We start from the raw sequence: 24,942 nt of genomic DNA on the forward strand, positions 1-24,942 counted from the left end.
GAATAAATAAATACTTGGGAGTTAAGATTTATCTTTTTTGGTAAATATTAGTAAGAGTGGGAGGAGAGAGAGGAAAGGAAAGGGATCTAAGTCAATTGAAGTAATGATTGTAGTTGCTATAACCACATCCCAGATTACACACATTTCTCAGAGTATAAGACTCTGTTAGAAATTAATTGGTTACCTAAGAGAAGTAGGTAGAGATGGGTGGGAAAATGGGCAAATCAGGTAGAAGGCATAAGGGAGAAATACCACTTCTCTGATAATATAGTCTTGAGTCTTTACAACATGTGAACACTTCACTTATCAAAAAGTAAACAAATAATTAAAATAAACCTGAATGCGGGCCACATTAGTCAGAGTTCTCCAAAGAGAGAACCAATAGGACATCTGTATAGATACATAGAAAAGACTAATTTATAGGAATTGGCTCACACAGTTACGGAGACAGGAAAGGCCCTCTATCTTCACTCTTCAAGCTGCAGAACCAGGGAGGTTGGTGTTGTAATTCAGTCGAAGGTAAACATTTAAGAATCTGACGGCTTATGATATAAGTCCTGATCTGAGTCCAAAAGCCAGAAAACCAGGAGCAACAGTGCTGAGGGCAGAAGAACACACCTGTCGCAGATCAAATACAGACAGTGAATTGGCCCTTTTTCTGCCTTTGGGCTCTAGTCAGTCTCTCAAGAGACTTGTTGATGCCCTACCCCCATCCACCTTGGGGAGGGCCACCTGCTTTATTCAGTTCACCAGTTCAAATACTGATCTTTTTCAAGTATGCCATCACCGATACACCCAGAAATAATGTTTTACCAGCTATCTGGGCATCCCTAGTCAAGGTGACACATAAAATTAGCCATCATGTAGGTGTAAATTCAATACAGACAATAATAAATAAATTTAAATATATTATATATGAGCAATGTAACCACACCGAGGGGTTTGGGGAATAAAAAATGAGCACACGTAGTTTTGAAAGATAGTATTTGACTGTATGCTATAAGACCAAAGGCAAAAAATAACTGTATACAATTATTATACAATAGCTAGTAAACTTGTGGGTTCACAATTAAGAAAATAATTTATGTATGTGAGAGGATTGAGAGAATAATGAGTATATTGTAGATAATGAGAGCCATGTTTCTTACTGTTAGAGAAAGAAGTTACTAGAAAGAATGAGAGAAAACTAGAAGGAATCTTGTTGTGTTTGGATGGGAGATACCTGAATGAACTCTTGGCTTTTAATATGCATGCAGATAGGTAGATACATAAATAGATTTGTGAATGTTATATATGTATACATACCTGTGCTGCCTAGTTCTGCCCACTGAGAGGGCTAGCAGTAATGAGATCCTGGTAGAAAGGACAACACCTAGTATCCACATCTTATTTATGTATAACAATGGCATGGCCATTCTTACCCTAGAATTGATTTTGCAAATCAAATTGCAAATTGATTTTGCAAATGCCCTTGGTGACTTTACCCTGACTCTTTTTCCAGGTAATGTCTGTAAACTCATTTGGTCAAGATGATATTTCCCACTGATGAGCTAGAGTTTCTGAGCATCCGACTGGACACGGTGCTCCTGTTTATCAAATGATTACTGTGTGCCAGATCCTGTGCTAAGTACTTCACTTGAGTTGGCTTACTTAATACCAAATTATATAGATTCTGTTATTTTCCTTAATTTTTTATAGATAAGGAAAGTGGTTCATAGAGAAATTAAGAACAAAGATGTTCAAAAGTATATACACAGTAATGATGCTACCTGCTTTGGTACCTGGGCACCTAACTCCACAGCCTGCTCCCTTGACTACAATTTTTTAAGTTTCTGATAAGGGTTTACTGCATCATTCCTGCTGACTGACATCTTAGGATGGAGACTTTTTTACGTGTTTTATGGAGGATTTTTATTTCTCTTGGTCTCAATCAGCTTAATTTTGTGCTCTTACGTTACTTTAGTACAAACTTTCTTGTACCCCTGGGAGTTTTGTTCCAGACGAGTAGAATACAATTTAATAACTCTAAACTTCACATTTACCAAAGCATCATTTTATGAAATAAAAAAATGCCCTAAAAGTACTACTACAGGTTCACCAAGTACTTAACCTTCTTTTATTCAGTAAGAGAAAAGATGGCTAATTTTGTCATTATCATTTACAACCATTTTTTCCTGCATCCTAAATGAATGCAATGACTTGAGCCTAAATATGATTTAGTTATGTCTGTGTTGGCCCATCCAACTAGATGGTATTATTGTAGATGTAAATTTAACAAATTTGTTACCTCACATGCATAATCTTATAGCATTGCTATATAGTGAAGTACTTAATGTGAAGTGTGTCTGTATCTAGATTTGTTAGTTTCCAGAGAACAAAGTAGATTGGGGTATATTTTTGTAAGGAAGACACATTTCCTGTGTTTTTTTGAAAAATGACGTTAGCTTTCCTTCATTGACAGGCAAGATCTGGTTTTCCTCCCCTTAAATCTGAGTGAGCCTGTGACTAATGCAGAAGTGACACTATGTAACTTCTACAGCATAAGAGTCATAAGTACTCTGCCTGGTACTCTTGACACATTAGTATTACAGAAACAGCTACCATGTTGGGAGCAAGCCAAGAACTCAAACAGGCCATATGAGGGTACTCCAGCCATAGTCCCAGCTGAGGTCCCAGCTGACAGCCAGCATCAATTATCAGGCATGTGAGCTTCAAGCTGCCCCCTCTGACATAAGTGGACCAGAGAGGTGATGTCCCTGCTGAGCCCTGCTTGGATTTCAAAATACAGGTCATCATTATTTTGAGCAGTTATTTTTAGGGTGGTTTGTTGAGCAGCAGTAGATAATTAAACACAAATCAATGCAGCATTTCTGGAATCTGTGTATGAAGTGTTAAAATGAGAGAAAAATCCTAAATACCTTGATGCAAAGTACTCTTTTGTCATCTGGGAAACCTAGATCCCGAATTCTTCTCTGTCCTAGAAGAAAGGAATTTCATTCTGATACTCTAATTCAATAGAGGAGGTGGAAGACAAATACTTGCTGTTATCCAGTTTCCTCTCAATATCCCAGCTTGTCAAGTGGCCCTGCTTTCTTCACTATTGTGCCCTTGGGTTCTGGCCCTGATACCTGTGGACATTTCTGCAGGGGATCACTTCTCTTTTGATAACTTCTTTGTCCTCTCTGGACTTCTTTGATCTTTTCTTTTTTAAAAATATAGTCTTCATTGAACACAATCCCCTTTATTCTCTTTCAAGAAGTTCAGGGATGCTGTTAAAAAGGAGCTGTGCGGAAAAAACCGTGGAAATAATAAGCCCAGTTGCATTATAGAATCCATCAAAAAGGTCAAAGCCACACAATATGCTATTACCAGTCATCACTTAGATAAAGTGTTCAGCTCTTCTGCCTTAATTTTTTTTTTTTTAAGCATGAACTTTAATGAGAACGGAAAGGGCATGACAAGAATCATTTCTCCTAACAAAGATTGTAAGAAGAGAGAAAGATTAGGCGGTGTGTCTCATTTTGGTGAATATTTAGCTGGTGAGCTAGAGACCCTTTGGAGCCCCAGGCCTCCAGTATTACTGCTCTCTCGTCTCAAAGACTATGAAAAGCTCAAGTCCTGGTATTTAATGAATAGAAGCTGTAGAATTACCACAAAGCACAACATGAATCCTAGCATCCAATGTGGAAGAAAAGAAAGGTGAGCATATGAATATTAATATCTTCCTGTGAAATGATAGGATTCTCATTTTCTTGCTAATAACATGTAGAATCCAGATTTCGTTTCTCTTCCTTATGCTTAGAGCTCACTGAAAGTGGAAATCCTGTATTAAAAAGCTGTTTTTGTTATCGATGTTGTATGTGGTTTTTTTCTCTGTCTCTATACTGAAAAAGCTTATGTTGATTAGCATACAGAGAAGGCTTAAGAGCTTTGTCTTGTGATAAAATTAGGTGTTTTTGTGGGCCCTGGGGATAGCTTTCAGATAAAACATAGAAGAAATAAATTGAAATGGTGCCCTTGGCCACACAAAATGCACCCATTGACTCAATTTGGTAGCACCAAAGCAATGCTATTCATACGTCAGTGTACATCATCAGAATGGGCTCTAGTCTACTCTTTGGGGAAAAAAAAATCACTGATAGAGAAATTAAAATAAGATACCAGTTAGGAGAGACAGATTTTCTGCCTTAAAAGACAGCCTGAATATCTGAAGGCAGGTGTTTTGGTCTTGAGATAGGAGCACATAAAACAATGATAAAAAAAATGGAAGTGTTTCCTTTCTCGCTCCCAGCCAACTTGGCGGCTTCTCTTCATTGAGGCCGTTCTGCCCCTAAGGCAGGAAGATGGTGGCTATGAAGAAGATGAAAAAGTCAGTGCAGTTGATCAACGTAGGCTCCAACTCATTACGAAAAGTGGAAAGTACACGCTGGTGTACAAGCAGACACTGGAAATGATCTGACGCGGCTAAGAAAAACTGCTCATCTTGTCCAACACCTGCCCAGCCTTGAGGAAATCTGAAATAGAGTACTATGCCATGTTGGCCAAAACCGCTGTCCATCACTGCAGTGACAATAATATTGAGTTGGGCGCAGCAGGGGGGCAGTACTAGAGTGTGTGCACCCTGGCTATCATTGATCCAGGTGATTCTGATATCATTAGAAGCATGCCAGTACAGATTGGTGAAAAGTAAATCACACAAAATTTTTCTTTAATAAAACCAGGCAGAACTTTCTTTAAAAACAGAAAACAATTAAAACAGTTAAAAATATCATTACCATCTATTGGGCATTTGTTATGTAAAAGGCATGGTAATAAGCAGTTTTTTTATACTTTATTACATTTGATCCTCACTAACCCTAGGAGAAAGGTGTCACTAGGGACAGTCAGAGACAGAAGCAGAAAGAATAACTTGATAAAGGTCACACATATAGTAGGTGGTTCTTGGAATTAAAACCCCTAATTGGGGATTCCAAATCCAGTTATTAGGCACTATTCTAGTTTAGTTAGCTGAGTGACCCTGGGGCAAGGAATTTCAACCTAAGTATACTTTGTGACCTGTAAAATTAAGAAGTTTGGTGTTCTGTGTCCTCCAGCTCTTGATTAGTTTTCTATTGCTACTTTAAAAATTCCATAAATTTAGTGGCTTAAACAACATACATTTATGATCTTATTGTTCTGTAATTCGAGAGTCTGACCCAGGTCTCACTGGGCTTTAGTTAAGGTGAAGGCAGGGCTGGTTCCTTCAGCAGGCTCTGTGGAAGAATCTGTTTCCTTGTTTTTTCTAGCTTGTGAGGGCTGCCTGCCCTCCTGGGATCACAACTCCTTCCTCCTTCCTCCTTCCTCATTTGATTCCTGCTCCCTCTTACCTATAGGGATGATTATGATTGCACTGTGCTCATCCAGGTAATCTAAAATAGTCTTCGCCCATCTCATGATCCCTCATTATTATCTGTAAAAAGTCTTACCATGTATGGTAACATTCACAGGTTCTAGGGATTAGGACATGGAAATACTTGGGGAGCCATTATTAAGCCTATCATAAGCTCCATTTTTTTTTCATTTTTAATAACAAAATGTCATAAAATACTGTTCCCAATGGTTGTAGGATGGTGTGGAGTTCTTTAACTGTTCCTGTATCCTGCCTATATATTGAACTGCCTCTTTCACTAGAGGTAACTTTTGCACAGGATTGTAGCTCTGTGTGTTTCTGATGACTTAGTATGTTGTCTCTCTTTCTGGACCCATTTTCTAACTCTGTTCTGTGTTAAGTGATCATTCACTTGTGGGCACCCAGCATCATGCCTGCTTCCTTAAGTATAGGTGCCTTTTTTTTCCATCCGTGTTATTAATGCAAATATCATCTTGCCCCAAATTCTGCAGAAGCTAATGACCTTGCTAACCAAATGTAGAGCTTTGCCATCATAGGGTCTTAAATTTATAATGAGAGTTCTCAAAAGGGCTTCATTCTCATTACCCAAAGTTACCCTACCCTTCCCCATGAAAAATTAGCAACATGAACTTCTGTTCTTAGTGATTCTGTTGCAGCTTATAAATGATCTTTAACTTCCTTATAAAAGACAGGAAATATACCATTGTTTTCTATGAAAATTATCAATCCATTATTAACTTACAGAGCAGACACCAGTCATATACTCTGAGGCCAGTGGTATTTCTCCTATTGCCAAGGGATTGTAAGAGAAAGAGCACTCATTGTGCCAACTTTTGATGAATCCTTTTTAACTGTTGCTAAAAGTAAGCCGAACCCCCATCTTTCCTTCTCTATATATGGTTTTTCAGTTGTTCCATGTGGTTAATACTAAGGAGCTTTTCATTAATATCTAACTTCCAAAAGATGTACACAGACATATACACACCCAGACACACAATAGATGTATTAGTCTTTTTAAATTGACTTCAGTGCCTAATTCTGCCAAAATAATGGGTTTCATCCTAAGACCCACATTTTAAAAAAGTAAGACCCACATAGGATATTGAGAAAAGAATAATATCTATTAAACACTTTCCAGGTTTATTGCTCAGCATTTTAGACTCATTATCATTTAAATTAGAAATAATCAACAAATATGTTTAAATGCAATTAATATCTAAGTACATATTTAAATAAACTTTTTTCCTTGTGTGCTTGTTTATAATTCTCTTAGATTTTCTTTTAAAAATCTATTAATCATTTTTGAAATGGTTCTTTACTAACCACGGTCAATCATTAGGCGGAAACTAATAATACAAGTTAAGATAGTCCCTAGAAAATCATTTAATTTTCTTCTCAAGGGGGACAGATTTGTATAAAATACTAAGAAATACTGAGACCTATAACTTTTCAAAGGGGGTGGCTGGTCACCTTCCACCCTCTGTAGTAAGAATCCGCAGACCATAGTGCTGACTTGCCTATTGCCCATTTAGGGGGGGGATCCATTAAATAATGGGGTTTTCCACCAGTTACCTTGCTCATCACCTGGTTTCTGGACCATCACCCAAGACCTAACAGGTAGAAGGAATCTTGTTTATGAGATCTGTTATTTTCTTGCCTCCCTCAGGTAGTGCAGGCACCCCAGTAATGTTTAACAAGAATGGGGATGCACCAGGGCGTTATGACATCTTTCAGTACCAGACAACAAATACCACCAACCCTGGTTACCGTCTGATTGGACAGTGGACAGATGAACTTCAGCTCAATGTGAGTACTACTTGTTCCTCTTCCTTTGCTCATGTGATGAAAGAGCAGACTTCAAATATGCTAAATTAGGCAAACATTCCTTGCTCATATGTTTGCATGCATATACAAGTGAGCATGCATCCTGTTATAATCATCTGTAGCAACTGATAATCCATAGTAATAAGAGAATGATCATGATGAGGATTATGAAGATAAAAGTGTGTTTTGAATTTCTGCTGGGCATTATACTCAGGACTTAACGTGAATGATCTCATTTAGCCTGAGACTTGGATTGTTTAACCAACAAGTTACCAGCTAATATGTTAAAAGATCCTTCTCTTGGTCAGGTTTTCTTTCTTTCTTTCTTTCTTTCTTTCTTTCTTTCTTTCTTTCTTTCTTTCCTTCTTTCTTTCTTTCTTTCCTTCTTCATTTGATGATGTATGTTTTAAAGCATTTCCGTGAGTCACTTTGGTTTGTACTGAGATTCTCTGAGTAATTGCATTGTTAGTTTCCATAACCTCTTCCTCTTTATGTCAAACATGACCTTGAGTAAGTAGCTGCTTCCTTGTGCAATGTTATGTCAAAGTTCACCAGCCAGAGCTATCAAGAGCTCGTCTGTAGTCAAACACAGTTAGGTTTATTTAACTTGTTTCATTAAGAGAAGCTCCTGTCAGCAGAACTTCTTAATTATGAAAGAGTTCAGATGTCATTTATTATATGTTTGGGGCTGAGATTGGTGATTTTTAGGAAGTTTAGAGAAACAAAGGCTTTGGCTTTGATCCTCTAAGGAAATAGACATAAGGTGATGGTTGTACATCTTGGTGATGTTCGTTCCAAGGATGGGAAGATAAAGGCTGAGCAAGAGTTGTCACTAACAAAGAAGTAGTAGGCACTTTCGAGAGCTGAAAAAGGGAGATGTCATTTTTGTGGTTGCAGAGTATCCTTATTTCTAACTAGTTCCAGACCCAATTGTGGAGTGGCCTTGTTTTTGTCCTGTCCCACCTTAGTCATTGAGTGACTTTGTCTGATTATCATTTATATTCTAGTAAAGTTGTTGATGTTCTGTTTGGAATGTGCCTGCCTCAATATTAGCTAACAGATTTCTGGCCATTTAAAACAATTTTTTAGTTTCTTAATATGTCAGATTAAACATTCAGTGGTGTTCTTCTAATAATATTTCCAATGCCCCATTTGAAATTATTGTTAATGTAAATAAATATACCAGTCTTCACAGCAGCAAAGAACATGAGCCAGGATACTTCCATCCTGGCTGGGCTACATAGCTGGAACTCAGCATACCACACATCCTCTGCTTTCCCCCCTCTCCCTTAAATAGGCAAGGCCCCAGCTTGATGCTTGGGATCCTGGAACCTAGGGAAACAGAAGCTGGAGAAGTAAGAGTGTTCTGGGGCCACTGTGCTAAGGTGGGCTGGATAGGGTTACACTTCAAGAGATGCTGTAGCAGGTCCCTTCCTGCAGTGGCCTTGCAGCTGGGTACATTGGGCACAGCTTACAACTTGAGTAGAACATCCCAGGTTCATAAATGCTATATTGTATATGAACACATGATCTCCTTTTGTCCAGAAGGTTCCTGAATTACTCTAGTTGCTTTAGAGAAATGGAACTAATAGGATAGATGATAGATAGATAGACTATAAGGCAATGGTTCCCTCAGCTATGAAGGATAAGAAGTCCCAAGATGTATAATTGACAAGCTGGAGACCCAGGAAAGCCAGTGGTGTAATTCCAGTCTGAGTGTGATATCAGGGGAAGACTCATGTCCCAAAGGAAAGACAGGAAGAGAGGATTCTTTCTTACTTAGCCTTGATGTTGCATTTCCGCTTTCAAATGTGTTGAGGTATACTCACACTGGAGAGGGCAATATGTTTTACACATTCTACCATTTTAAATGTTCATCTCGTTCAGAAACACCCTCAGAGACACACCTAGAATACTGCTTAACCAAATAGTTGGGTTCCTCGTGCAGATAAAATGAACTAACACAGGCCCTATCCCAGAAAATTCCTTCTAATGCTTCTTACAAAGCTCAAAATTAAGCTAATACCATTTATCATTCTACACCTTTAGAAGGCACTTTGGAAATTTCTGAGAGTAAGGCTTCTTGAGAGTATAATATAGAATTAATGTTATGGGAGTGGGGAATTTGGGGCACGGTTTATAAGAAGAGAGGATTATTCATAAGTGGGAGGACTGGAGGCTGATGCGGCCACCACAGATCAGTTACCTCATTTGTACGGTGCCCGGCCTAGCTCTGCTCATCCCTGTCTAGTTCTTCCTCTCCTGAGATCTTCCATCCAAGTGAGCTCACACAATGATTGAGTCCAGAAGACTTTGATGGAGCCAGACCGCAAGTGTGAGCCATGGCTAAGATGTGTGCTGAGTACCAGAAGCAAAGGAAAAGCTAAAATTATCCTTAACTTAAAGTGTACTAAATTTTGAGCAAAAATAGAAAATGAAAGCAAAACAAACAAACAAACCAAATTCACCAGGTAGACTCAAGGGGTAATAATGAAAAGCAAATCAAAGTAGCATAATCTGGCTGACATACCCAAAGTGTGTTTTGATTGGGTATTTCCTATGGCATACAAAGATGGATCAGCCAGAACTAAATATAGGGAATCAAGGTCTATGGTACACATGTGAAGTGAGGCTTATTATAAAACCCACAAGATTGTATAGGTACACTAATCTTTGCTAGCGTAACCCCTTCACCAATGTTAAATTCCTGGCATGTATAATTTGTTCATTTTGTCCATGCACACAAGAATCCCAACCATGCTTCACCAACTTCAGATATTACCTGGGAATTCCTCTTTTTTTTGAGAGAGAGAGAGAGAGCATGAGCAGGGAAGGAGGGAGGGCACAGGGAAAGAGAGAGAGACACAGAGAGAAAGAATCCCAAGCAGGCTTCATGGAGCCTGATGCAGGCCCATGACCCTGGGATCATGACCTGAGCCAAAATCAAGAGTTGCACACTTAACTGACTGAGCCACCCAGGTGCCCTTACCTGGGAATTGTTAAGCCCACAATTTTTAATTTTTTTAAATTTTTATTTATTTTTGAGAGAGAGACAGAGTGAGTGGGGAGGGGCAGAGAGAGAGGGAGACAGAATCTGAAGCAGGCTCCACACTGTCAGCACAGAGCCCAACATGGAGCTTGAACTCATGAATGGCAAGATCATGACCTGAGTCAAAGTCAGACGTTTAATCACCTGAGCCACACAGGCGCCCTTTAAGCCCACAATTTTTAAGAACCAACATCAATACCAATCTTATTTTTCTTTATTTGGTTTGTATTTTATCCTTCAGAAGAGTTGTTTTTGATTAGCTATTTAACAGGTTTTCATTTTTTGTTTAAAAAATTTTTAATGTTTATTTTTTTGGGGAGAGAGAGACAGAGACAGAGACAGTGTGAGTGGCGGAGGGGAAGACAGAGAGGGAGACACAGAATGTGAAACAGGCTCCATGCCCTGAGCTGTCAGCACAGAGCTCAATGCGGGGCTCGAACTCAGGAACTGAGAGATCATGACCTGAGCCAAAGTTGGACACTTAACCAGCTGAGCCACCCAGGCACCCTATTTTTCTAATTTAATGCATTTTTTGTTTGTTTTTAATGCATCTATGACATGGTAAACATTTCAAGAGGCAGTGGGTGCACGATGGGGAAGAAAACACATGTGGTCCCTGTTCTCACAGAATTGATGATCTGGAACGGTGGTACGTGACACAAAAGGAAACAGAGAAGATCCCAAAGTTGTGAGAAGAGGCATGGAGCAGGGAGAATAATGGAAGTGGAGAAAGACTTCCCAGATGAGAAGCTAGCCATGTGAGAAGTATGAGTGATCTACCAAGCAGATCAGGAGGCTGACATTGCAATGGCATGACTAAGGGAGAGGAGGAGGAGTGGTAGGAGAGGTTAGAGCCATTGCTAAGACACACAGCATAAAGTCACTTGCAGGCTATGCTAAAACATTTTTAAAATTTTATTCCAAGTGCATTTTAAAGCCATTAAGAAGTATTAAGCAAGGGAATGACCGGATCAAATTTAGAAATAAAAAATTACTTTGTCTGCTAGGAAGGTAATGAATTGGAAGAGGTAAGAGTGGGAGAGGAAGACCACCTGAGAGTTGATTTGAGCTGTCTGGCTAAAAAAGGATGGTTAGCACAGGGCTTCTCAAACTTTAGCATATAGCAAGATCATCTGGAGTATTTGTGAAAACATACCTTGCTCGGGCCCACGCCCACAGTTTCTGATTCATGTGGTGTCTGTCTTGATTGGGTGAGGACCCCAAAATGTGGAGTAGGGATCAAGTTGAGGCAGGTAGCATGGATGGTGAAAGGATTCACCAAAGGCACAAGTAAGGAGTTCGAATTTTATTGGATACACCACCAGGGAGCAGTGGGAGGGAGAACAAAGGAGAGATTCTCCAAGGAGACAGTTGATGGGGCTGTTTTTAAAGGGAGAAGGTGGGGAGGTATGGAGAAGTATGGAATTTCCCTCCTTTGGTAACTGTGCTTGGTTATAAATAGCCCATTGGTCATTTAGGGCCTCTGGATATTTTGCGGTGGGTTGCCTCATGGTCCTGTCTATATTCAGCCAGGAGGTCTCTGTGGACCCTTTTACCTTGATCAAGTTTCCATTGTTCAAACCTGTTGTCCAAAAGTAGCCTCTAAATTCAGATGGTCTCAGAGTGGGAGGAGGCTGAAGCATTTGCCTAAGAGTCTCTGTGTAATGCTGGTGGCACTTTGAGATCCACTGGCTTAGAGAGTGTAGTGATAGTGGAGGTATAATGAAGTGAGTAGAAACATATAAGTGTCTAGTGCATATAATACACACGTGTATATATATTTACATGCACATATCTTAGAGGTAGAAAAGCATAATGTAGTGATGGCTTCACTTCTGGTATTGGAAGAAAAATAAGAATCAAGAGTGAACCCCACATTCATGGCCTGAGTGGCTGTGTGGATGATAGCCACATAAGATGTGGAAGGCTGCTCAGTGTAGCAGGGTGAGTCAGGGGGAGAGTAAAAGTGAGAATCCTAAGCTAGTGTTCTTAAATGTATAAGAGCCAAGATGAACTGGATTTAAGTCTGAAGCTCAGAAAAGAGTTTTGGCCTACAGTTATTTAACAAAAACACAGTTAAGTTGTCAACCTATAAATGACATTTAAATCCATTAAAGAAAAAGAGAATAGCTTAGAACCCAAGGCCTCAAAAACCTCACAGGAAACGGTACAGCTCGATTCCAGCTTCTCAACATAGCACCCAGCTTCAAATACTCGATTTCATGAGCCTGGACAGTTGGGGTAAACATACACTTTGGCTTTTGTGTTCGCTCGCTAATGGAAGCTAAATCAGGGAGATACAGCCTTAGATGGGAATACTTCTTTATTTTTTCATGCTGAACGTGTTGTGTCATGAAGAGCATACAGGACACCTGAGTTCACAGGTGGATCCAGTAGTGTCCGCTTGGCCCTGCATGCCACCTGAAGGTATGAATGCACCAGGACAGGGCCATTTTCAGAATGGTGAGAGGCTGGATTAATGCAATTCAGGAGAGCTGCAAGGATAACTAGCCTTGATAGGCGATTACCCTGTTGACATCTTTTTTTATGGGATCCTTAGGAGATCATGAAGTTGAATCTAAATCCCAAAGGAAAGACAAAAGAGGAGATAGAGAACCCAGAGGCCACTCCTGTACCCTGCCCTGGACAGCCAGGGCCATGCCCAGGCAGCCAATCCAATGGTTGGTATCTTACCCAACATCACCCTACACATAATGTTCCTTTTGCTATAATTATTCTGATTCAGTTAAAAATTTTATAAGAGCGTAATTGGGCAAACTTAGGTTTGTATGTTTGCTTTCTTCTAGTCAAAAGAACAAAACAAAGCATTTCAAAATGGCAAGTGTACTTCTCATTTACAAAGACTCAGGGATATGCTTTCAATCCCCAGTTAGATCATCTCTAGCAAATGAAATTTTCACGAGCACTTTCTCTGTGGTCAGTAATTGCAAATGAGTTTCTGAGCCAAGAAATGAGAGTTTTAAGAATCCCAGCCTATTGAGCAGACTGCTCTGCTATTCGGTATCCAATCCTCTGGAAGTTAGGTTCCTAAGAGTGTGCTGTCTGCTAGGGACCGTGGTCATGCTCCCTTATTGCTGGAGGAGTAGCCCTGGACACTATCTCCTCTCTGGACTAAGAGAGGACCACATGGTGTGCTACTAGGATATTTCTGCACTAACAGGATTTCATCACAAGGAAATCATAAAGAGTAAAGCCATTTACTCTCTCAATTGCAACCTCTACAGAAATAATCCTGACTTGCTGTCTCAGGTTTGTATTTTGCTACACAGAGATTCCATAAAACATGATGCCTGGTGGAAGGGCAGGAAAAGGGGTAATGAGACAAATAGACATTGGTTATCTGCAGTGTGTCAGGATGGATGATAGCTAGTGGAGCTGCCAGGATAGAGGACAGGCAGGCCCTGCACTTGCGCTCATGGACTAGGATAAAGGGTCTGTAATGAATATACCGCATATAAACGGCTTAAACATTACATAATCTAATGTGTATTTTTTTAACATTTATTCATTTTTGAGAGACAGAGACAGAGCATGAGTGGGGGAGGGGCAGAGGGATGGAGACATAGAATCTGAAGCAGGCTCCAGGCTCTGAGGTGTCATGTCAGCACAGAGCCCGATGTGGGGCTCGAACCTATGAACCGTGAGATCATGACCTGAGCTGAAGTCGGATGCTCAACCGCCTGAGCCACCCAGGCACCCCAATCTAATTTGTATATTTACATTTGATTTATGTTTGAACAGCATTTTGAAGCATAGGTGGTAGTTCCCAGATAGGAAAAAGAAAAAAAATGTTTTACAATGTATAATGTAGTACCATTTAAAATTGAGATACGGGAATATGTCAGAAAAAAAGACAAGAATGAAATGGAGATGCTTTTCAAAATTCTAAATGTATGATATGAAGTAAACTCTACATTTGTGATGTGTATTAGAAATAAGAATGATTTTTGTCATCTTTCATTTATTTACAATTAGTAGGAAATTACATGTGCCCAAAATGTTAAATTTTCAAATAACTGAAATTATTGAAAATACCAAAATGTTAATTAGAGTTTACGAATGAGTACTCTTAGTAGGCACCTTCCTGCGGTGAATTGCACTGTCTTACATAAAAGGCTCTGAATGAATATTACTTAACCTTTCCTGGAACCTCAATCATCTGCCATTCTGTAAAATAGTCTGGCTTAGTGATCTTGTGAGGTACGTGAGGCTTGTTAGCTTTTTAAGTGATTTGTTCCCCCATTGAACTTACTTTCCACCTATAGACTGAAAGTTCCTTGAAAGTAAAACCCAAATTTTAGTCATTGTTTTACATACACACTAGCAAAGTACCTGGCGCCCAGTAGGCATCTGGGTTTTTTTGCTAACACATAAAACCATGTAAAATGAATATGATCTCTTTTTAATGACGGACAGTACCTACAGCAAGCAGCCTCTGCTTCCTCCCTATGGGAAGAGTACCCAAGTGTCCTTTGAGCCATATGGTTTGTGCTGGATAATTCCCAAGACCAGGGGTGGGATCTGATTGAGCTTAAGCCGGTTGCCAGGGCCATTGTAATGGGATTGGTGCCAAACTAAGCTTGCCCATTCAGGATAAAGCACTAGATGTCTGGTGGCTAATCTGGGATACCAAGAAGCTCTTGTCCAAAGTGGATGTGACCCTCTGGATCCACAAGGAGCCATTTGGAGGCCACAATGCAGAAGCGCCAGGGAAGAGGAGTCAAACTTGGAGAGAGAAACAGGTCTAGCTTACAGTCTTTGAGCCCTAGGAAAAGCTTGTTGGAAGCCATGCCTTCTGGACGTCTCTGTTATCAATAAATCAAGGGCATTTGAGTATTTTTTAAAATATTCCCAGATCAGAAATGAAAAAAGAATCCACCTACCCTCGATAAGCAGAATTTTTCACAATTCATTAAATTGAAGTAATCAAAATGTAATTTTAAATGTTGAGATTTTGTTAAATATTGAATCTTCCTCAGAGCTTAGAATTTTGGCTCTCACAGGCATCTGGAGATACAAAAAGTACAGTTAATTGCAGAAATCATTGTTTAATCAAATTACATATGCCAAAATCAATACTTACTTATACCTGCATATAAAACTACTAATCACTCTATTATTTCATAATTGCAATAGTAAAAATGTTTTTTAAAAATGTAATCACACTGATAATTTACTGTATTGCATGAACTATGAGATAATAGATAGCCATAATCAAAGCAGTGTTGACAGGGAGGAAAATGTGTGTAAGTTGTCAAAACCTAGAACTTTTTTAGGTTCAGTTTGCAGTCTTAAAGAATCACTTGATTGTGCATCCTAATAAATAATAATGACTAGCCCTTATCTTACAATTTATAGTTTTCATGTTATGACTACAAGTCATGAAGCTGACCTGATTAAATGGACCTGAGTCTCAGCTCTACTACTTACTAGCTGTGAAGCAGTGTCACAATAGCATGAATTCCATAAGGCTATTGTTAGAATTAAATGTAGTGATATATGTAATGTACTTAAAACAGTGCCTGGCACATAGTAAATATTCAATAAATGTTAGCCACAGGAGCAACAATAATTTAATATCCCTAGTTGCTAACATTATCTGTAACTGCTCAAAATGTCAGTTTCTAGTATTTTGCCTCATTATTTTTTTATACCCCTGCACCCAGTATAATGCTTAATATATAAAAATGCCTTGTTCTATATTAACTAGATGAGGAGATAAACAGACAAACCATCGAATTACACCATAAATGACCTAGGGGTGATGAATGCCAGTTTTGATGTAGAATTTCCAGTGTCTGTTGGATGAATGGACGAGAGGATTTGTCCAGAGTTCTACCCCAATCAGCAATTTCATATGATTTAGGGATTCATCCGAGAACTTGGTTTACCAGACAGGTTCCCAGTTCCATTTTGTACGTGGTATGTAGGTAGGCTGGTTCAAACTGCAAAGATAGACTGCTTTGGTCTCGGAATGATAAGGCAAGTCAGGAAAAAAGGAGAAAGAAGGATAAAAGATGGCTTTAGTTTTGTTTCAGTTGATCCTTAGTTTTAGAAACCTACCAGTGGCTCTTGAGAACATGGGGCGGGACTACTGTCCTGAGGGATCAAGTGGGAGAGTCATTGGCTATGTTGGTATTGGTGAAAGTAACTTAAAACTTAAGCCATTGAAGCTGGTTCCATCTGCCACCTGCTTCTCTACCCTTTAATGCTACCTTAGTGAAGAAGTCAAAACAGCAAAAGATTTAGGATCACAGCATCTGGTGTATAATCATTCTCCTTGCAGTTATTAGATTTGTGAACCAGGACAAGGAAGGTTTCTTTGAAAAGATGACATTTATCCTGAGACCAGAGTCACAACAGTTCTTTGCATTTGTCAGTAAATTCTAATTTATTGTCCGAATCTAACATTAAGTACTGTTTTCCAATTGTCAGGCAGCTTGAGACCACAGATACCAAAATGAATACAGTCAGCAGGTATGTTTAAAAAGTTAATGACTTTGGGGCACCTGGGTGGCTCAGTCGGTTAAGCATCTGACTTCCACTCAGGTCATGATCTCACAATTGGTGAGTTTGAGCCCCACATCAGCCTCTGACAGCTCAGAGCATGGGGCCTGCTTTGGTTTCTGTGTCTCCCTCTCTCTCTATCCCTCCCTTGCTCACTCGCTCTTTCTCTCTTTCAAAAATGAGTAAACATTGAAATGAAATAAAATAAAAAGTTAATGACTTGACAGTATTTTAAAAATCAATAAATTCCGTAAGAATAAGTATATTTTGGGCTGGTCTTTTAAAAATCAGAAAATTTGGCGATAACATGCCATTATCCCATGCTGTAACAGCTGGCTGGAACTAAGTAGCAACTTCCCACTTCAGACAAAGTATGTGTTCTCCCAAGTTCCCAAGCCCACCACTACCTTACTCCTGTCGTTGTGTTTCATTCTCCTAATCTAGATTTAGACTAGATTCTAACTTATTTCCACTTATTTGGTTTGAGCATATGCTTGACTTTTTTCTCTGGAAATTGGTTTTTAAAAAGCAACAATAACATATCAATTTTGTTAATGACCCCAAATACCCATAAGTATACAAAACATTTTATTTAAAAGCATCAAGTAAAGCACTTAGTAAAGATAGTGCTTTTGTTTGGAAATATGTATTTGTACATATTCTGAAACATATTGAAAATGAAAGAAGCACATCACCCTTGCATTTGTCAGCATTTTTTTCTAGTAGTCAGTGGTGTATAACTGTGTTCAGTCTATGAACATCTGGAAGATGAATGGTATTTATAATTACCAATATGGCTCCACAAACATGTAAACAGAGAACTCTAAACCCCGACTTTTGTTTTGGCATGGTAGGTATTCACACAAGTCACTTCAAGTTTATGAATATGCAACCACGTTGTATAGGGAAATTGTTGGATTTTATTACTGTGTGCGTTTTGAACTCGGGCATAATACACCGGCAAGGAGAAATAATCAGAAGGACAAGTGGAAAGAGTTCAACTGTTAGAACAGGGGCTTTCAGCAGATGCGAAAATCCAAAATTATAGTAAGGAAAGAGATGAGTTTATGGACCCTCTGCCTGACTTTTTGCCCTGTGAACCTAAAACTGCTAGAATGATCCAATCATGTTAAAATTAAAATATAGGAATTTGATTTGACATGTTTTCAAATGCATGGAAGTTAGTCTTAACAAGTGAGGCCGTGTCAGAAGGCCGAGCTAGAATCTGCCTTTGCCACTTAGTGCTTTAGCAGATCTTCTAACATCCCTGAATCCCAGTTCCCTATGTATTTAAAATAAAGTGAAGTCAAGCAAAATAGCTACTTCACAAGAACACTTGGAGAATAAATTGCAATAATTTCCCTGATGTAAGAAAGCCTATGGCATTTGTGGTTGTGTTTCTTGTATGCGTTTTTTTGGGTGCCGTAAATAATGCCTAGAAATTAAGTGACTGAGAAAAGCACAAATGAATCCTCTTAGAGGTCAGAAGTCAACATGGGTCTCACTGGGCTTCAATCAAGGTGTCACCAGGGTTGTGTTTCTTTCTGGAGGCTCCAGGTGATCGTGTGTTTGCTGCTCATTCAGGTTGCTGGTAGCATTTGGTTCTTTGTCATATGGCACTGAGGCTCTCTCTTGGCTGTCAGCTGTGAGTTGATCCCAGCTTCTAGGGACTGCCTTCATGCATTGGTTTGCACCCCCTTCTTCCTCAAAGCCGGCAATGACAGGTTGAGCTTCCCTCATGGTTCCCGTCTGCCCTGCCTTCTCTTTCTCTCTCTTACTGGTCCTTGCACCTTCCTCTTTCACTTTGCAGGGCCACTGTGATACACTGGGCCCAGCCACATAATCCAGAATAATCTATTTTTAAGGTCTGTAACCTTATTCCATCTACAGAGTCCTTTTTGCCATATAGGGTAACATATATACAGGTTCAAGAAATTAGAATGTGGACATTTTTGTTTGGAGTGGGTGCAGATTATTTTGCCTAACCACAGTTCTTTACTGCATAACTCTTTACCTGAAGTCTCTAACATCCATATCAAATTCCGATTATTCATAAATAGGGAGTTGATATAGTTGTGTACACAGATAGGAGGTTTATGCAGTTCTCTAAACTTAAGCACTTTTGGTGTCTAAATGAGCTAATGTGTTTGATTAATAAATGTTCTAATCCTATTTCTAGAAAAGTCTAGGGAAAAATCCTGAATTAAGAACCTTGAATTAATGAGAATTAAACAGAATCCCCCCCAAGTGAGGAGGCAGCATTGAAGACTATCAGGAAGAGTAAGTGATGTCAGCACAACAGGAGACTTAGCTGAGCTCCAAGAGGGAGTTCTGTGACCTCCAACTTTTTCTCAGTCAGATAATATGGCTCAACCTACTTATTAAATGAAACTCCCAAAAGGATAGTGAGGGACAAGGCTTCATCTTGCATTAACTCATTTTCTTTTTTCATTTGTCGGGAGATAGTAATTTGATGATACTGACGTTTCCCAATCATCCTATCCCCAATTAATTAATCTTTTAATTCACACTCTTAATCTAAAAGATTAATTCTTTTAACCTTTTGTTCCCAATATAGCCCCCAAGTTCCTGAGCATTCATTTTGATTGCATTAGTTCTCTTTAAGTGGCAAAGCAGAAATGCAGAGAGAGAGAATATATTGGCAGTTCTTTTTTTTAAAATTTTAATGTCTATTTATTTTTGAGACAGAGACAGAGCACGAATGGGGGAGGGTCAGAGAGAGGGAGACACAGAATCTGAAACAGGCTCCAGGCTCTGAGCTGTCAGCACAGAGCTGACGCGGGGCTCGAACTCACGGACCGCGAGATCATGACCTGAGCTGAAGTCGGTCGCTTAACCGACTGAGCCACCCAGGCGCCCCTAAAAAGCTAAAAGCATAGAGTTGCCATAAGAACTAGCAATTCCACTCCTAGGTATATACTTAACTCAGATGTTCTCTGATCCCTGAAACGCCACAAGGAGTAGAATATAGCAGTAACTTGGAATATGGGGTGTTTATTGCCAGCTCCCTGACACAGCTACCAACATGCCCTGTTGATAAAACAAAATCATATTTACCACACAATAAGGGAGATCACCACCTTACAGAGTCTTAGTAGCCTCTCAAAGGAGGAAAGGCATGTGTGGATTGAAGCACTTCTTTTCATGAGGGAGGCTTGATCAGAATTGAGCAAAGTGTGTGTTATTAGAGTTTCATGTTGGTGAACACAGCAAGGAGGGCTGGGGAGTAAGTATTTTTTTTTAATTTTTTTTTAACGTTTGTTTTTTATTTTTGAGACAGAGAGAGACAGAGCATGAACGGGGGAGGGTCAGAGAGAGGGAGACACAGATTCTGAAACAGGCTCCAGGCTCTGAGCTGTCAGCACAGAGCCCGACGTGGGGCTTGAACTCACAGACTGCGAGATCATGACCTGAGCCGAAGTCGGCTGCTCAACCGACTGAGCCACCCAGGCGCCCCTGGGGAGTAAGTATTTTTGAGCAAATAGTCATTTTATTGGAGGGCTTGGGTCAGTAGAGTGATAAGTGATCTGGAAAATGACTTCCCCTATGGCAATTTATTTTCCTGGGAATAGGATGATCTATTATTCAAATAGACACATTTTTAGGAAGTTCCTCATATAAATTACAAAAATATTTGTAACTTCATCTTCCTGGCCCTGAATTTCTAGCATTATGGAATCATCATTAGTGTAGACAGAGTGTCTTTGATCCTTGCATGCAACTTGTTCTGAGGTGGACAGTTAGAATGCTTTTGTCTGGGATAAGCTAACTGTGTGCAAAGTCATCCTCAGTGGAGTTCTGTAACACCTAGCAAGAGGCTATTTTGTGGTATCATTGCTACCCACATGTAAGGATAATTCTTCCTCAAATGTGAAAAGTCACCCCTGTCTTCTTTTTCCATCCTCTCCCAACCTTCAGAACCAAAATAGCACAGACACCAAGGTATATGTCATCTCAACCTACCCCACTTGCTTCAGGAGGCCACCTCCATAACTGATGCTATTAAAGTCCATCTTCTGTTTAAATTAGTGTCTGTGTCCTAACCTAAGTAGGGTCCCTCGTCTGAAAGAGTTCATTTTTCTGGTTACCGCCCTGGAAGGCCCCACTCTTATTTTTCTCAGGTAAGCACTGCCCTTCCTAAGGATGCTTTGTGCAAGCCATCTTTCCTTCTTTCTAGCAGCTTATGTGGCATGATGTCTACAAATAGCTTCTCCACATGATCTACATTTGAGAGTAGCAAACCCTCCCGCATAAAAATCTGAATGAGCAGACCTTCCAGCCCTTACTTATGTTGTGCATGTTCACATATGTGTTTCCCATGCCTGGGAACAGGTTCCAGCTGGTCTTTCCATGGCTGCATAGATTATTTCTCATCGTTAAGAATAAAAGTGGCTTCAGTGGGTTTTTACCCCCAAACCCACTTAGGCTCTCTCATTTGATGGATTGTGTAGCCCATGAGAAATCTCTGTCCTACTTGGAAAATGAGGTGTGAAGAGCCTGGGAGTGGTGGTCTTCCAGCTATACCCTTTGTCCCAAGCTACACCTCAATCCCAAGAAACTGTCTTGCCTGCCACTCCAGACACAGCTCTCTGGCCAATAGGTGTTCATTCTTAACAATTTCTTCAACAAACACTCAAGTATTCAGACGTAGGTGGTGTTTCAATTGCCCTGCTTAATAATCCTCCCCAATATGACAATGAAAAAGGAGTAACAAGCTCAGAACAAGGAAGACAGAAAAGATGCGGTAGGAAAATAAAAAGAACTGTAAATTTCTCATAAATAACAAATGCGTTCTTGATTTATTGCGTGGTGATACTGTAACACAGCCTTCACAATGACTGAATAGGACATAAGGGCCTTTATCTTAGCAGGGAACATGATGTCTGCCATTTGAAATCACACTCTGAAAGCCGGCTTTAACACAGTGATGGATATGCGTTGGAAAGGGAAGTGGCTCTTTGAAATTGCTCTGAAATCATTTATGCTTCAGTAAGAAGCTAGCAGCGAAGTTGGTAAATAGTCAGTTACATGATTTGTGCGCATATTTCCCAATAGTTAATTTTTTCCCATTAAAGGTATAGATCACCTTGGCTATAAATGCCAGTTTACAGAATTCAATCAAGAGTGGCAGATTAGACTGTCAGGAGTCTGGCAAGAAGGGGTGGAACCAATAGTTATTCTCTCTCATCCCTGCTATTGTTATACAAATGAGTACCTTTGCAATTGAGGTGACTGCCTATAAAGAAAGGAGGCTTGAGCAGAAGACCAACTGATTTGCCTTATAGTCATTAACTTGCAGCATTGTTGGAAAACTATTGAAGATGTCCTAGCTGTCTTGCAAATGTCACTGTCAAGCATCTTATTAGGCATATCCAGTATTTGTAAGTGTTTGTATAAAAATGCATTTGGGGGCACCTGGGCAGCTCAGTCAGCTAAGCCTCTGACTTGGGTTCAGATCATGATCTCACATCACAGTTCATGAGTTTGAGCCCCACGAGGGGCTCTCTGCTGTCAGCGCAGAGCCTCCTTCAGATCCTCTGTCCGCGCATCTCTCTCTGCCCCTTCCCCATTTGTGTACTCTTTCTATCTCAAATAAATAAATAAATAAATAAACAAACAGACAGACATTTATTTCTTTTTTTACAATGAAATTTTATTTTTATTATTTTTTAATAGATGAAATTTATTGTCAAATTCGTGTCCATACAACACCCAGTGCTAATCCCAAAAGATGTCCTCTTCAATACCCATCACCTACCCTACCCTCCCTCCCACCCCCCATCAACCCTCAGTTTGTTCTCAGTTTTTAAGAGTCTCTTATGCTTTGGCTCTCTCCCACTCTAACCTCTTTTTTTTTTTCCTTCCCCTCCCCCATGGGTTTCTGTTAAGTTTCTCAGGATCCACATAAAAGTGAAAACATATGGTATCTGTCTTTCTCTGTATGACTTATTTCACTCAGCATCACACTCTCCAGTTCCATCCACGTTGCTACAAAGGGCCATATTTCATTCTTTCTCATTGCCACGTAGTACTCCATTGTGTATATAAACCACAATTTCTTTATCCATTCATCAGTTGATGGACATTTAGGCTCTTTCCATAATTTGGCTATTGCTGAGAGTGCTGCTAAAAACATTGGGGTACAAGTGCCCCTATGCATCAGTACTCCTGTATCCCTTGGGTAAATTCCTAGCAGTGCTACTTCTGAGTCATAGGGTAGGTCTATTTTCAATTTTTTGAGGAACCTCCACACTGTTTTCCAGAGTGGCTGCACCAGTTTGCATTCCCACCAACAGTGCAAGAGGGTTCCCGTTTCTCCACATCCTCTCCAGGATCTATAGTTTCCTGATTTGTTCATTTTGGCCACTTTGACTGGCTTGAGGTGATATCTGAGTGTGGTTTTGATTTGTATTTCCCTGATGAGGAGTGATGTTGAGCATCTTTTCATGTGCCTGTTGGCCATCTGGATGTCTTCTTTAGAGAAGTGTCTATTCATGTGTTCTGCCCATTTCTTCACTGGATTATTTGTTTTTCGGGTGTGGAGTTTGGTGAGCTCTTTATAGATTTTGGATACTAGCCCTTCAGACAGACATTTAAAAAAAGAAGTAGTCAAAACTTAGGGACTCCTGCTGAAATCACCCTACTCTTACTGGTATTGGCTCCATGTTTAAATTTATTAGTATTTTTTTAACCTATAGCTAAAATTACTGATAGGATTATTTTTAAATAGAATATGCTGCTGATTTCTTTCAGTGACCTTTCCTGAAACAGATTTGTGTTATCTGCCTTAATTTTCCTTGCTGAAAAATGGAGAGGAATTAATAGGTCACCATGAACAGGTATCCTGGCATAGGTCATTTCTGAAGAGGCAATATGGCATAGCATTAACAAGCATGGGCCATGGAGTCAGGCTGCAGGTTTAAATCCTGAGCTTCACTACTTACTAGCCCTACTTCACCTCACTTAACTTGCCTCACTCACCCTCTATGTAAAGAGGGACTAATAAGGATAGCTACTTATTAGTAGGATTTTCGTGAGGATCCCCTACATGAAAGTGCCTATGATCGTGGTTGGTTTTATTCAGTATTTACTAGGACTACCATTATTGTCAGTGCATCTTTTCTTAAAACCTGACTTAACCTGGGGCACCTGGGTGGCTCATTTGGTTGGGCACTGAACTCTTGATTTCAGCTCAGTTCATGATCCCAGGGTCCTGGGATGAAGGGCCACATTGGGCTCTGTGCTTAGCATGGAGCCTGGTTAAGATTCTCTCTCTCTCTTTTTCTTTTTCACTGTTTCCCCACTCGTTTGCCCCTTCCTGCTCATGTGTTCTCTCTCTAAAATAAAGTAAAAAAATAAAATAATTAAAAAAACCAATTTGAGGGACACCTGAGTGGCTCAGTTGGTTAAGCATTCAACTCTTGGTTTCAGCTCAGGTCATGATCTCACAGTTCATGAATTCAAGTCTCACATCAGGCTCCATGCTGACAGCACAGAGCCTGCTTGGAATTCTCTCTCTCCTTCTCTCTCTGTACCATCCCCCGCCCCCCATCAAAATAAATAAACTTAAGCTGAAAAAAAAAAAAAAGATTTGATCTTGTCATTCTTCTGTGCCAGACCTTCACGCTGTCCTGTCCTTCCTCCAGGATCAGGGTGGGCACTCCTTTTCAGCTTCTGCCTTCTCCCCAGGTAACCTGGGTTCCTCTCCACATGCTTATATTCTGGTAACAGACCTCCCTAAATTGTCACGGATCTGTCACATTCTCTCAGACATTTCTGTCTTACCGTCACTTGGAATGCCATAGTCTTCCAAGAACTTAAACACTAGTCCCTGAAAGTACTCTAACTTGTCTGGAAAGACCCTACATCAAGCATTTCCTCCCCTGTGCCCCACAAGTGGGACTATTCCTCTCCCCCTGGCAAATTCTTCTCTCTAACCACATCCATGAAGTCCTCAATGGCACTGGACCTCCTGGGGCCCAGCACAGTGTTAGACACCAAAGACCTACTTAAAAATGAAATTATTAGCAGGAAAATATTGAAAACTTGGATATCTTCTCTGGCACCAACTTCCCTTTTGTTGGAGAGCTCTGAAATTGCGGTGTATGGAGAAAGGTCATTATTGAAGCTG

At 39.9% G+C, this 24,942-nt stretch overlaps 1 protein-coding gene and 1 pseudogene across 3 annotated transcripts in view; both read left to right on the forward strand.

Annotated features, from left to right (window-relative positions):
* The window catches only part of GRM7 (glutamate metabotropic receptor 7), an 869,802-nt gene that overhangs the window by 589,593 nt on the left and 255,267 nt on the right, over positions 1–24,942 (forward strand). For all 3 annotated transcript variants that reach the window (XM_078442794.1, XM_078442795.1, XM_060631627.2), the window contains exon 7: positions 7,056–7,195. In XM_078442794.1, coding sequence (XP_078298920.1) covers positions 7,056–7,195 — 140 coding nt within the window. The remainder of the gene's footprint in view (positions 1–7,055; positions 7,196–24,942) is intronic.
* Positions 4,344–4,690, forward strand: LOC132678798 (large ribosomal subunit protein eL30 pseudogene; annotated as a pseudogene).

Source organism: Panthera onca, chromosome A2, assembly GCF_046562875.1.
Source record: "Panthera onca isolate mPanOnc1 chromosome A2, mPanOnc1 haplotype 2, whole genome shotgun sequence".
Lineage (NCBI taxonomy): Eukaryota > Metazoa > Chordata > Mammalia > Carnivora > Felidae > Panthera > Panthera onca.